Below are 13316 nucleotides of genomic sequence, written 5' to 3' on the forward strand. Positions count from 1 at the left end.
TCACATCAGTCCCTGTCCTCAAAGAGCTAACAATCTAAGGTCCTTATTTCACATGCTAGGACCAATTAATCTACCAGCATGTCTTTGGAGTGTGGGAGGAAACCCACGCAGGCACAGGCAGAACATGCAAACTCCAGGCAGGTGGTGCCATAGTTGGAATTTGAAGCAACAACCCTAATGCTGCCAGGTGGAAGTGCTAACCATATAGCCACTGTGCAGCACACACTTAGCTAGCTCAAGCTTCCTTTTTTTAAAGCTAAAAATGCACCTAACAAAGAAAAAAATAAAAGGCATCAACATCATTTAAAAGTCAAGTGTTTACATTTCTGTTTAGATATAAGTAGTTTTATGATTGCTAAACTCATATTGAAAAGTATTATAATTGAATTTACTGTAAGTTTTACGGTTTTTCAACCAAATAACTTTGCTGTATCTTCAAAAGATCCAAACATATTTTTTGAAACTGAATTCTGAACAGAGGAATTATTAAACTGCATATACATAAAACAGCCACTAGAGGTCCAAAGTGAAGCACAAATTCTGTAAAATGTTCCATTAAAAATTCATTAGCAAACCCCTGAAAACTTGTATCCTTGCCCTGACCAGATAAAGGTAAATGGTGGAGTATTTTCAAGCTACTGTCCTTTCAACCATATTTTTACAGACTTTTTGCAAATATGTTTAGTTTGTCAAATTTTCATCTTTTAGAATGCCTAATGATGGGCAAATCTGCCCAAGTTCAATTTGCCAAGGGTTCAGTGAATCCCGTTTAAAAGTTGGTGAATCCAAACTTTGCAGCAAATCTCATTGACGTCTAAGGGTAGCGAATCCTTTTATTACATTATGCGCATTTTTGGGGCTAATAGGTAAGTTACTGTTCAAAAAAGGCATGGGAAGTGGGACACTACCATAGAGTACATCTAACAAAGCAAATGAATAAATAATAAAAATACCATAGAGTGAGTAGAGGGTCTTTTCATGCAGTACCAAGGGAAACATTGAAAATACACAAATTCTTTAAATGCTTGGGGATGCCCTAAGGCTGTATGTGTTGTTAGGTAACAGTACAATTTTCACAGTTTTAGCAACTGGCAATGGCACTGCTATAGCATATTTGGCTGTTTTTCTTTTACAATTTAGATTGGGTTACATGCAGCAGCATTACAGTCTGTTTCATTTTAGTGTGGAATAAAAAAGCCTTTACAGGTAGTCTTAGCAGAAAAGCATGCTTTTTTTCATAAAGCGGTAAGGACTTGTTTACACAAGTAGTAGCCCTTGCCCCCTCGAAATCTGAAAACACCACCATTCCGCTTGGGCATTCAATGTAGAGCGGTTGCAGGGAAGCTCCATTCACTAGATTGGATTGCATTCACCAGTGGCACTGCACTCCAAAAGTGACAGGGGTATAATTTTTGCACAGCAGTGAAGAAAAGCATCGAGGTCATGGCATGTATACAACCCACTCCCAACACTTTTTAGTGAGGGGGACTGGCTTATCCAAAAGCCCCCTTCTTGGCACTTATAAACCTGCTGGCCTTAGTTCAAAGGCCATCAATGCATTATAGTTTTAAGAAAAATTCTCTAATCTGCACAAATACAGCTGAGCTCAAAAGCTTGCATACTCTGGCATTTTGGCATTGATATTGAAAATATGACTGATCGTGCCAAAAAACTATCTTTTATTTAAGGGCAGTGATCATATGAAGCCATTTATTAACACATAATCGTTTGGCTTCTTTTTAAATCAGAAGAATTGTTCAGGATACAAAGAAAAAATCCACAGGTAATCTCAGGAGAAATACAGGCTGCTCTGTAAAAAGATGGTGTGCTTGTTTTGAGGGAGCACAATACAATGATACTTGAACAAAAATTAGCTGCATATTCGAGTTGCCAGAAAGAAGCTTTTACTGCACCAAGGATAGGCTTATTGTAACTGGACTTTTTGTGGTTACAATATGCCCATCAACACCTTGACACACCCCACTGGGCTTTGATCCTTTGATAAAGTCATAATGGGATCCTTTGATAAAGTCTTAATGACGAAACGTGTCAGTAAGTGATGTCAAATGCAAACTGGAAGTCTAGCATTGGCCATCTTGGTATTGCTACTTCAGGTGTTGTATGCTGTCTTTCTTTTACACATTGTGAGCGCTTTTTTAACACTAAATCAGTTTGTTTTAATTTGCTACACTATGGTCTGCCTATGTTTGGTTGCATATGGATAACATCAAAGTGGAAACCGGCGATAGAGGCAAATATAGGAGGAGAAGCGGTGGTCTATGAGATTGTTACGCTCCAGAGTCTAGGAGGATTTGGTAACGTGCACGAGTTGGATTAAGCACTGGTTTGTGGTGATCACAAATGTGGAAAGAGTGTGAGTACACTAGCACTATCATTATTCTATTGCATTGAAAGTACTACACTATATCAATTCTTGTTTTTTGGGAGAATTGCAATAAGAAGTAAAGAAGAGAAAAAAGGAAGAGGTCTGCAAGATTAATTTTATGTAGAAGCGAGAAAATTTGTATTGGTGGGTAAGGTAAGGATGACAGATATTGGAATATTGTTACATAGTGGATAAGTTGGCACATTAGTTCCACTTTTTATGTGAGTGTAATACTTACTTTAGATTGGAGATCCATGGGCTAGAGCAGGGGTGGGCAAACTTTTTGACTTGAGGGCCGCAATGGGTTCATATATTGGACCCGGGGGCCGGACCAAGAGTAGATGAATGATGTGTATGTGTCATCCATAGTAAGTATAGTAATATTCCCCCATAGTAAGCATAGTAATTAATCCCCCATATAGTAATTCATCCCCCATAGTAATTCATCCCCCATATAGTAATTCATCCCCCATAGTAATTCATCCCCCATAGTAATTCATCACCCATATAGTAATTCATCCCCCATAGTAATTCATCCCCCATAGTAATTCATCCCCCATATAGTAATTCATCCCCCATAGTAATTCATCCCCCATAGTAATTCATCCCCCATATAGTAATTAATCCCCCATATAGTAATTCATCCCCCATATAGTAATTCATCCCCCCTATAGTAATTCATTCCCCATATTAATTCATCCCCCATATAGTAATTCATCCCCCATAGTAATTCATCCCCCATATAGTAATTCATCCCCCATAGTAATTCATCCCCCATAGTAATTCATCCCCCATATAGTAATTAATCCCCCATATAGTAATTCACCCCCCATAGTAATTCATCCCCCATATAGTAATTCATCCCCCCTATAGTAATTCATTCCTCATATTAATTCATCTCCCATATAGTAATTCATCCCCCATAGTAATTAATCCCCCATAGTAATTAATCCCCCATAGTAATTCATCCCCCATAGTAATTCATCCCCCATATAGTAATTCATCCCCCATAGTAATTCATCCCCCATATAGTAATTCATCCCCCATATAGTAATTCATCCCCCATAGTAATTAATCCCCCATAGTAATTAATCCCCCATAGTAATTCATCCCCCATAGTAATTCATCCCCGATATAGTAATTCATCCCCCATAGTAATTCATCCCCCATATAGTAATTCATCCCCCATAGTAATTCATCCCCCATATAGTAATTAATCCCCCATATAGTAATTCATCCCCCATATAGTAATTCATCCCCCATAGTAATTCATCCCCCATATAGTAATTCATCCCCCCTATAGTAATTCATTCCCCATATTAATTCATCCCCCATATAGTAATTCATCCCCCATATAGTAATTCATCCCCCATAGTAATTCATTCTCCATAGTAATTCATCCCCCATAGTAATTCATCCCCCATAGTAATTCATCCCCCATATAGTAATTCATCCCTAATAGTAATTCATCCCCCATATAGTAATTCATCCCCCATAGTAATTCATCCCCCATAGTAATTCATCCCCCATAGTAAATCATCCCCCATATAGTAATTCATCCCCCATATAATAATTCATTCCCCATATTAATTCATCCCCCATAGTAATTCATCCCCCATATAGTAATTCATCCCCCATAGTAACTCATCCCTCATAGTAACTCATCCCCCATAGTAACTCATCCCCCATAGTAATTCATCCCCCATAGTAATTAATCCCCCATATAGTAATTCATCCCCCATAGTAATTCATCCCCCATAGTAAATCATCCCCCATATAGTAATTCATCCCCCCTATAGTAATTCATTCCCCATATTAATTCATCCCCCATATTAAGTCCCCAAGTCCCCCTTGTGTCAATTCACTTACCTTTGCTCCGCGCGTTCCTCTCGCCGTGTTCCCGCGCCGTTCCGGTGTAGCATGAAAATCTGTCTCCTATGAGGATCTGTCCCCCTCGACGTATCTGCGCATGTGCCAGTTTCAGGCATTAGCAGCAGATCGGCGATCTCCGGCACATGCGCAGATACGTCGAGGGGGACAGATCTTCATAGGAGACAGATTTTCATGCTACACCGGTCTTCAGGGCGGACTGTGAGAGGAGCCTAGCTCCCCTCGCGTTTGTCACGCTGCCCCGCCTACACACATCCTGACAGCCATCCTGACAGTATCACGCTCCGTGGACCGGATTAAAAGGTCCGCCGGGCCGTAGTTTGCCCATTGCTGGGCTAGAGTCACATTGGAAATTCACTTAATCACCATAAGGAACAGTCAATTGCTACACAGATGGAACAAATTGTAATGAAAACTACATAAGCATCATATAATAGCGATTGATCTCGCATTATAATGCAGTGGTCCAGTAGTGGGCAACTTATTTGTATCACAAGTTACTACATGCTACTTGTGCAGTTTACACCACAATGACCTAATTGTTTCATCTGTTCAGGGATCGATTGCTCCTCTTAACATTTAATCACAAGCAAATAAAGTAGCATGATCGAGCTATTAAAAACCTCCTATATAGCTTTAACCATAGACTAAAATATTTAAGCTGGGTATGCATTAGCAGGCTGAAAGAATTAACAGATTCCCCCATTCATGCAAGTGAGGTGCATGGGGGAATCCTGCCTGCTGCAACACTGTATTCTGACTTTGAGACTCTGCAGTCAGAATACACTGCAACCGCTGATTGATTAAAATTTTCCAGCATGGCCATTCAACAGACGTCAATTAAAGGATGGACTTCTGTCTAACAAGGAGGACCACACACAAATCAAAATCCAGCTTGTCCCTGTTGTTCCCACTTAAATAGGATACACTATACATTCTTTTGTCATGTCTTACCATTTTACCATTCAGTGAATGAGCACATGCTCAACTGACAGTCTACAGAAACATTCAGTTTTGTTCAGTTAAACTGTGCAAAGATCAATGGAAAGAAGCAAATTATACTAACACCAGTGCTATCCAATGGCATACTGGTTGCTGTGATTTATCACAATAGATATTTCTTTTACTAAATATGTCTATATAGGTTCTCATTAGTTCTCCTAAGTGGTCACCAGTGATCATCACCTTGACTCTAGAAAATGTCAATTAGCAAAAGCTAGATACTGAAAACGATATCTGAAATATAATTCTGTGCCTGTAACCTGTTGTATCGTGCTCCAGTCAAAAACGAATGGACCGTCTCTTCTAGAGACATCGCTTGAAGCCTGGGGAAAAGAAAATGGAAAAAAGAGCACATTAAAGTGGGTCTAGATTTGCCTAGGAATGACAGCTGCATATTAATCGAAAAGAAATCTGAACAATCAAAAAGCCATTTTTCTGCAAAATGTACCCCTAGAGTCCTCATCACAAAGCCAGGGAATACACTTGAAACAGGATTGATTTCATCTTAAAGGGGTGGTTTCTTTGAAAGGCTACCAACTGCAGTTGTCTTATTTGGTTTTCAAAATTACAACAAAATTGTGCCATATTGTGTCAAAAAAGAGATAATATAACAGCTTTTAAACAAATTTAGTAATTAAAGGATCAATGGAAAACAAATTAAATTCTTATGCATATGGTAAGGAACGGCATGGAATACAGAGTAGCTATCAGTAAAATCTTTATATCAAACATGGCTCTCGTTACACCGCTTCCTGGAAAAAAAATATAGAATCACTGCGTGCAGACGATTACAAAGAGAATATTATTTTCTCAGTACTGGTAAAAGATGTGCTGACTTAATTTAGAAGAATTCATTTAAGCCAAACGTGTTCTCCCTTGTAATAACCGTTTGTTCTGATTGGCTCTGGCAACGAAATGGTATAAATCCCTTTTGGGCATTTTCTGAGAAGTCCTGTCACTTCATTAGAAGACAGATAACATCTGACACTGAAGAAGTTACTTGTACACTTGTAATCAATGTTACTTTGATGGAATATTAATGCAGTAGCTCCGATTTCAGAGTCCATTGTGTTCAATAATCCACATGATATGCAAGATATTAGGGGCACTTCTCTCCAGCCTAAGTTATAGTGTCCGGTATTTTATAAAGGGCTTACAGAGTTACCAAAAGACTCAGAAGGTGAAGTTCTAATCTGTCCAAGTGTTGCTATTAACAACTTAGTCACAAATCCCTCCAATTGATTTGTCTGCTGATTTTAGCAGGTTATAATGATGATGAGCTATATTTATTAATGAACAGAAATTAAAGCTGCATTAGACCCATAACCAAAAAATGTATATTTATTGCAGTTTACAAATCCTTCGATGTGGCAGCATCAGTTTTCTTTTTTAAGGGTTTCTTTCTTTATTTTCACCTGGTGATCCAGCCAATAGGTTTGTGATTGTATCCAGCTAATAAGTTTGTGATTGCATTTAAAGGAGAAGTACAGCCAAAGCTCTTTTGGCTGTACTTCTGTGGATCACAGAAGTATAGTTTGTTCTGCACTCCTGTGACCAGGGGCGGACTTACCATTTGGAAACTCGGGCACTACCCGAGGGCCCGGGGTCAGTCGGGGGCCCCATGAGATGCCCCTGGTACCTTTTTCATAGGCTTTTTTGAGTTTGGGAAAGGACACAGGGGCCCCATGATCCCCTATTGCCCGGAGGCCCCATGAGATGTCAGTCCGCCCCTGCCTGTGACCCATTTTCAGCCGACAGTGGGCTGAAGCCTACTGTCGGTTGATGTCACTTAGCCAGTCCAGGGTGGTGACAGATCCTGACAAAGTCCGGATCCACCCCCAGAGTCTGGATCGGCACCTGGCTCAGCCTCCCGCTCCCTCCCCCTCCACAGCCCAGTGCTCCAGTAAGCACTGGGGGGGCAAAGTAGACAGCGGTGACTGACAGTCCTGCTCTCTGCTCAGAGCAACTATGAAAACTCAGCAATCAGTGGTCATGTGATTGCTGAGTTCTCAACCTTAGAGCTGGTGAGGGACAGATGCAGCTTCCGAACGATGCTGCATCCATCTAGGTAAGTATAACGGGAGAAAAAAATAAAAAGCCATACTTCTCTTTTAACACCACACTCTCCTCACATTGACAATGCTGCTGTCTGTGTTGCTCCTCCATGGAAACACCCTAAGAAACCAAGTGCATTACTGGCCAGAGCACCAGGTAAAAATAAAGGGATAAAAACCTACAAAACAAAAGTAATGCTCACATTTAAAGATTGGTAAGCTAAATATTACATTTTTGTTTTGAGTTTTTTTATACTGCTTTAATTCCTAAATTTCCTTTTCTTTGCAGAAATAAATGAATCTCCATCTGTTGTAGCTACCATAGTCTTAAAACTTTGAAGACACTGGGCTCACCACAAGTACTGTGCTGCCTTGTATTACACAAGGCATTCTTTAGCATTCAGCAGTGTCTGTCCCTTTAAGGCTAGGGACGTCCTGTTTGCTAACTTGGGAGGAAGTGACCTCATCTCTTCAGACTGAAGAAATTCTACAATGCAAGTACATGTGGGATGCTGTTCCCTCTTCATATATGGGCTTGATTAGACCCCCAAAGTCTGTAAGTACCCCTCCTATGTACTGAGGAATGTTATGTATATAGCTAGATATGTACTCATGTCTGTTTATTCTGTTTGTATTTCAGTTTTACCACATTCATCCGCACATTCATCCGCACATTCATTCATTCTCATTATGATCACATGTTATCAGTAAAAGATCATCGGTTATCAATCATCGACTCTTTACTGTGTGGACATCAAAGGTTATACTGCCTGTAACCCTCTGTAACCCTTTCATAACTGCAGAGAAGGCAGGACAGTAAAAAGACTTACACGGTTACTTCAGAGCACATTGTGTGAAAAATCTACAGCAAGCCCCACAACACAGAAAAGACTCTTAACTGTTAATACAGCAGCACGTGTCTGTGAAATCCCCACAGCACAGTCAGTCTAGGCATAGCAAAGTGAAACTAACTCAGATATGAAAGATATCACTAAATTAACCCTTCCTAAAATCTCGTGCAAACAGGAAGAAAATATGCACAGTACACTGGAAACTAGGTCACAATGCAGCACGCCGAGAACTTATAACAAATCGGATCTGTCGTCATCCAAAGCAGAAACCGCCAGATCTAAGCGTTCAAGTTCCAGGCATTCAAGCGTCACAGACCTATCGTCAGTCAGTGCTGGGGCAGCCAGGAGTAAGCATATAAGTTCCAGACATTCTAGCGTCACAAACTTGTCTTCAGTCAGTGCTATCGCCGCCAGGGCACAAGCCAAGGCCGAGGCCGCATGCGCCATGGCCTCCTATGCCATACGGGAAGCAGAGCTTATGAAAGAGCAAGGCTACCTAGATGAAGAGCAGCAGAAGAGTAAAGCAGAAACGCTTAGGAGAAAGGCAGAAGTACAAGCCTCTTTACACATACTTCAGCAACAGAAAATAGCTGCAGCAGCCATAGCTGAAGCCGAAGTTCTCGCGAGAGCTGCAGATATTCAGTTTGTAGAGAGCGATGTACTGGAAACCCCGATAACACCTCTCAGTACATTCCAACGCACCCGTGAGTACGTGCAATCACAAGCAACCCTGTACCCTGATAAACAGCCTAGTGATGCAACGAAACCATCAAGGACCCAGTTGGGAGCAGACAGCTTTGATGTTACGCATCACTATAAGACTGAACCTGAACCGCCACGTGATAAGTCAACCAATCACGGGCTCAGATACCAAACTGCCAACACGCTAAGAAACCAAGTAGATGGCGATATAACCTCTCCTCGTGCAAAACCAGATCTAGACTACAATAGAGGAGAGCAACCATCTGACCAAAATAGACTTAGTCAAATACCTCAACGAACTCATCAGTCACTATCAGCCAATAGTCCCGCGTTTGTACCCAGAACAAATGCACCTGACACAGCAAGGGTTACAGACGTGTCGAAATACCTGATGCGCCGTGAGATGGTGAGCACTGGTCTCTTGAAGTTTGACGATCGTCCTGAAAACTACTGGGCCTGGAGGTCATCCTTCTTAAGCAGCACCCAAAACTTAGAGCTGACAGACAGAGAGAAGCTCGACCTACTCGCCAAATACCTAGGACCAGAGTCCTCAGAGCAGGCCAAAAGAATCAGGTCAGTGCATGTCCATGATGCAACAGCAGGACTTGCGATGGTCTGGCAGAGAATGGAAGACTGCTATGGGTCACCTGAAGTCAAATACCTCAACGAACTCATCAGTCACTATCAGCCAATAGTCCCGCGTTTGTACCCAGAACAAATGCACCTGACACAGCAAGGGTTACAGACGTGTCGAAATACCTGATGCGCCGTGAGATGGTGAGCACTGGTCTCTTGAAGTTTGACGATCGTCCTGAAAACTACTGGGCCTGGAGGTCATCCTTCTTAAGCAGCACCCAAAACTTAGAGCTGACAGACAGAGAGAAGCTCGACCTACTCGCCAAATACCTAGGACCAGAGTCCTCAGAGCAGGCCAAAAGAATCAGGTCAGTGCATGTCCATGATGCAACAGCAGGACTTGCGATGGTCTGGCAGAGAATGGAAGACTGCTATGGGTCACCTGAAGTAATTGAAGAAGCACTTTTAAAGAAAATAGAAACTTGCCCGAAAATGACAAACAAAGACAATCAGAAGCTGAGAGAGCTTGGAGACCTACTCCTAGAGATAGAAGCAGCAAAGACTAGTGGAACTCTGCCAGGTCTCTTATACTTAGACACAGCACGTGGAGTAGAGCCCATAATCGAGAAGCTCCCTTTCAACCTGCAAGAAAGGTGGGTTTCTCAAGCATCCAGATACAAGAAAGACTATCGAGTTGCATTTCCACCGTTTGTCTTCCTCGCTGAATTCGTTGTAGACCAAGCTAAGACACGCAATGACCCAAGCTTCGCCTTCCTGAACAAGAGAGTTGCAAGCTCCCCAAGGACAGAGAAGCAGCCGCCAGTACACTACAAAGAACGCAGAGCAACAGTGTCTGTGCGGAAGACAGAAGTTCCGCCTGAGGCTGCAGCCAATCAGGAAGACAACACAAGCAAGGAAGTTGAGGATCCAGACAAACAGTGCCCAATACACAACAAGCCTCATCCACTAAGAAAATGTCGCAGTTTCAGAAGTAAGACATTAGAGGAGCGCAAGGCTTACCTTAAAGACAATCACATTTGTTTCAGATGCTGCGCCTCAATGCAACATCTTGTAAAAGACTGTAAGAGAGAAATACGGTGCACAGAATGCAACAATGACCAACATCTGTCAGCACTGCACCCAGGACCACCACCATGGAGATCAGAAGTTCCAGCAACTCAAGAAGATCATGGTGGGGAGCAAAAAGAAAGTGCAACACCAGCGATAACTTCAAAGTGCACTGAGATCTGTACAGAACCAGGACTCTCTAGATCATGCTCCAAGATATGCTTAGTCAAAGTGTATCCCAACGGTCTCAGAGAAAAGGCAGTGAAGATGTATACAGTCCTAGACGAACAAAGCAACAGGTCTCTAGCAAAGACAGAGTTCTTCGACCTCTTCGGTGACAAAGGAAGTCCAACTCCATACAACTTGAAGACATGTTCTGGAGTTATAGAGACATCAGGGAGAAGAGCAAACAACTACACCATCGAGTCATTAGATGGAAAGACGCAGCTGACTCTTCCTACCCTCATAGAATGTGACATGATACCAGATGACAGGTCAGAGATTCCCACACCTGAAGTGGCACGTCACTACCCTCATCTCATTCGAATAGCAAACAAGATCCCAACACTCAACCCAGATGCTGCAATCGTCCTTCTACTAGGAAGAGACATACTGAGAGTGCACACGTCAGAGAACAATACAATGGGCCGCACAATGCACCATTTGCTCAACGTCTTGATCTTGGATGGGTTATCGTTGGAAATGTATGTCTGGACGGACTTCACAAACCCGCAAAGGTTAATGTCTACAGAACAAATCTGCTGCAGAACGGTCGCACATCATGTCTTTGCCCATGTAACAACAGCATGCAGATTAAAGAGAAACTATCTAACCCAACGCATCCCCAGAACATCCAGAGGTTCCTGGAAGATACAGCCTCAGCTGAAGATTCAGATCAGCTAGGCCACAAAGTGTTTGAGAGAACTCAAGATGATGACAAACTAGCACCATCTGTTGAAGATAACCTCTTCCTTGAGATCATGGACAGAGAAGTCTTCAAAGACAAAGCAGGCAGTTGGGTAGCCCCACTACCATTCTGTACACCACGGCATCGTCTTCCCAACAACAGAGAGCAAGCAGAGAAACGCCTTGCGCTATTGCAGCGCACTCTTGAAAGAAAGCCAGACATGAAAGAACACTTCCAAGAATTCATGCGGAAAATCTTTGACAAAGATCAAGCTGAAAAAGCACCAGCACTGCATGAAAAACAAGAACGCTGGTACTTGCCAATATTCGGAGTGTACCATCCTCAAAAACCAGGTCAGATACGTGTAGTATTTGATTCCAGTGCAAAGCATGAAGGTATTTCCCTTAATGATGTACTTCTCAGCGGACCAGACCTGAACAACACACTTCTTGGAGTCCTTATCAGATTCCGAAGAGAACTTGTTGCAGTAACAGCAGATGTACAGCAGATGTTCTACTGCTTCCTTGTCCGTGAAGACCACAGAGACTACCTGAGGTTCCTATGGTATGAAGACAACAACCTCAACAAAGGTATCATAGAGTATAGGATGAAAGTACATGTGTTTGGGAACAGTCCCTCACCAGCTGTCGCTATCTACAACTTGAGACGAGCAGCGCAGCAAGGTGACAGACACAACCCTGAAGCCAAACAATTTGTTATGAAAAACTTTTATGTAGATGATGGACTTGCTTCCTTCTCCCGTAGTGGAGAAGCCATTGACATTTTGAAAAGCACTAGAGACTTGCTAGCAGACTCTAACATAAGACTGCACAAAGTGGCTTCCAACAACAGCAAAGTAATGGAAGCATTCCCAGCAGAAGACCGTGCAAAAGACCTCAAAGACCTAGATCTAGGTACAGATTCACCACCCCTTCAAAGAAGCTTAGGGCTTAGTTGGGACTTGAAAACTGACAGCTTCACCTTCCGAGTATCCAGGGAAGAGAAGCCTTTCACAAAGCGAGGTGTCTTGTCTACGGTCAACAGTCTTTACGATCCCTTGGGGTTCGTAGCACCCATCACCATGCAAGGCAAAGCTCTTTTGAGAGAGATTACAACTGAGCTAGAACAAAGTGATTGGGACACACCTCTACCTGAAAAGAAAGAAATGCAGTGGAAGTTGTGGAAAGACTCTTTGCTGGAGCTTGAGCAATTTAGCATCCAAAGACCATATGTCTCTGTTTCTTTGTCTGTTACAAAACGAAGAGAGATACACGTGTTTTCAGATGCATCCACCATGGCTATAGCAGCTGTAGCCTACCTTAGAGTCATAGACACTCAGGGACAAAGCCATGCAGGATTCATCTTGGGAAAGTCCAAACTGGCTCCAAGACCTGCTCACACGGTCCCACGCTTAGAACTTTGTGCTGCTGTCCTAGCTGTGGAGATAGCAGACTTACTCATTGCAGAACTGGACATCGAGATCCATGCAGTGAACTTCTACACAGACAGCAAGATTGTTTTAGGTTATATCTATAACGCTTCAAGAAGATTCTACACATACGTGTCAAACAGAGTAACACGTATCAGAAGGTGTACAAGTCCAGAACAGTGGCATCACATCAGTACAGACAAGAACCCTGCTGATCATGGGACTAGACTGGTACCAGCTGCTGTCCTCAAACAGACTAACTGGTTCACAGGTCCATCCTTCTTGACTGGACCAGAAACTGAAGAGACTGATCAGAAAGGAACTTTTCAGCTTGTAGAACCAGACCAAGACAAAGAGGTAAGACCTCTAGTTGCAGTTTACAAGACTCTAACCACCAGAGAAGGTCTTGGCTCATGTAGGTTCGAAAGGTTTTCCAGCTGGAAGTCACTCT

The 13316-nt window shown here is 42.4% G+C and overlaps 1 protein-coding gene across 1 annotated transcript in view; it reads right to left on the reverse strand.

Annotated features, from left to right (window-relative positions):
* Positions 1-13316, reverse strand: part of LOC149463242 (uncharacterized) — a 276228-nt gene that overhangs the window by 33839 nt on the left and 229073 nt on the right. Inside the window, exon 7 of the mRNA XM_089675410.1 lies at positions 5539-5601. Within this exon, the coding sequence (XP_089531536.1) occupies positions 5539-5601 (63 nt within the window). The remainder of the gene's footprint in view (positions 1-5538; positions 5602-13316) is intronic.

Source organism: Staurois parvus, unplaced genomic scaffold (genome assembly GCF_062004578.1).
Source record: "Staurois parvus isolate SC_StPar_1 unplaced genomic scaffold, SC_StPar_1.0 ptg000155l, whole genome shotgun sequence".
NCBI lineage: Eukaryota > Metazoa > Chordata > Amphibia > Anura > Ranidae > Staurois > Staurois parvus.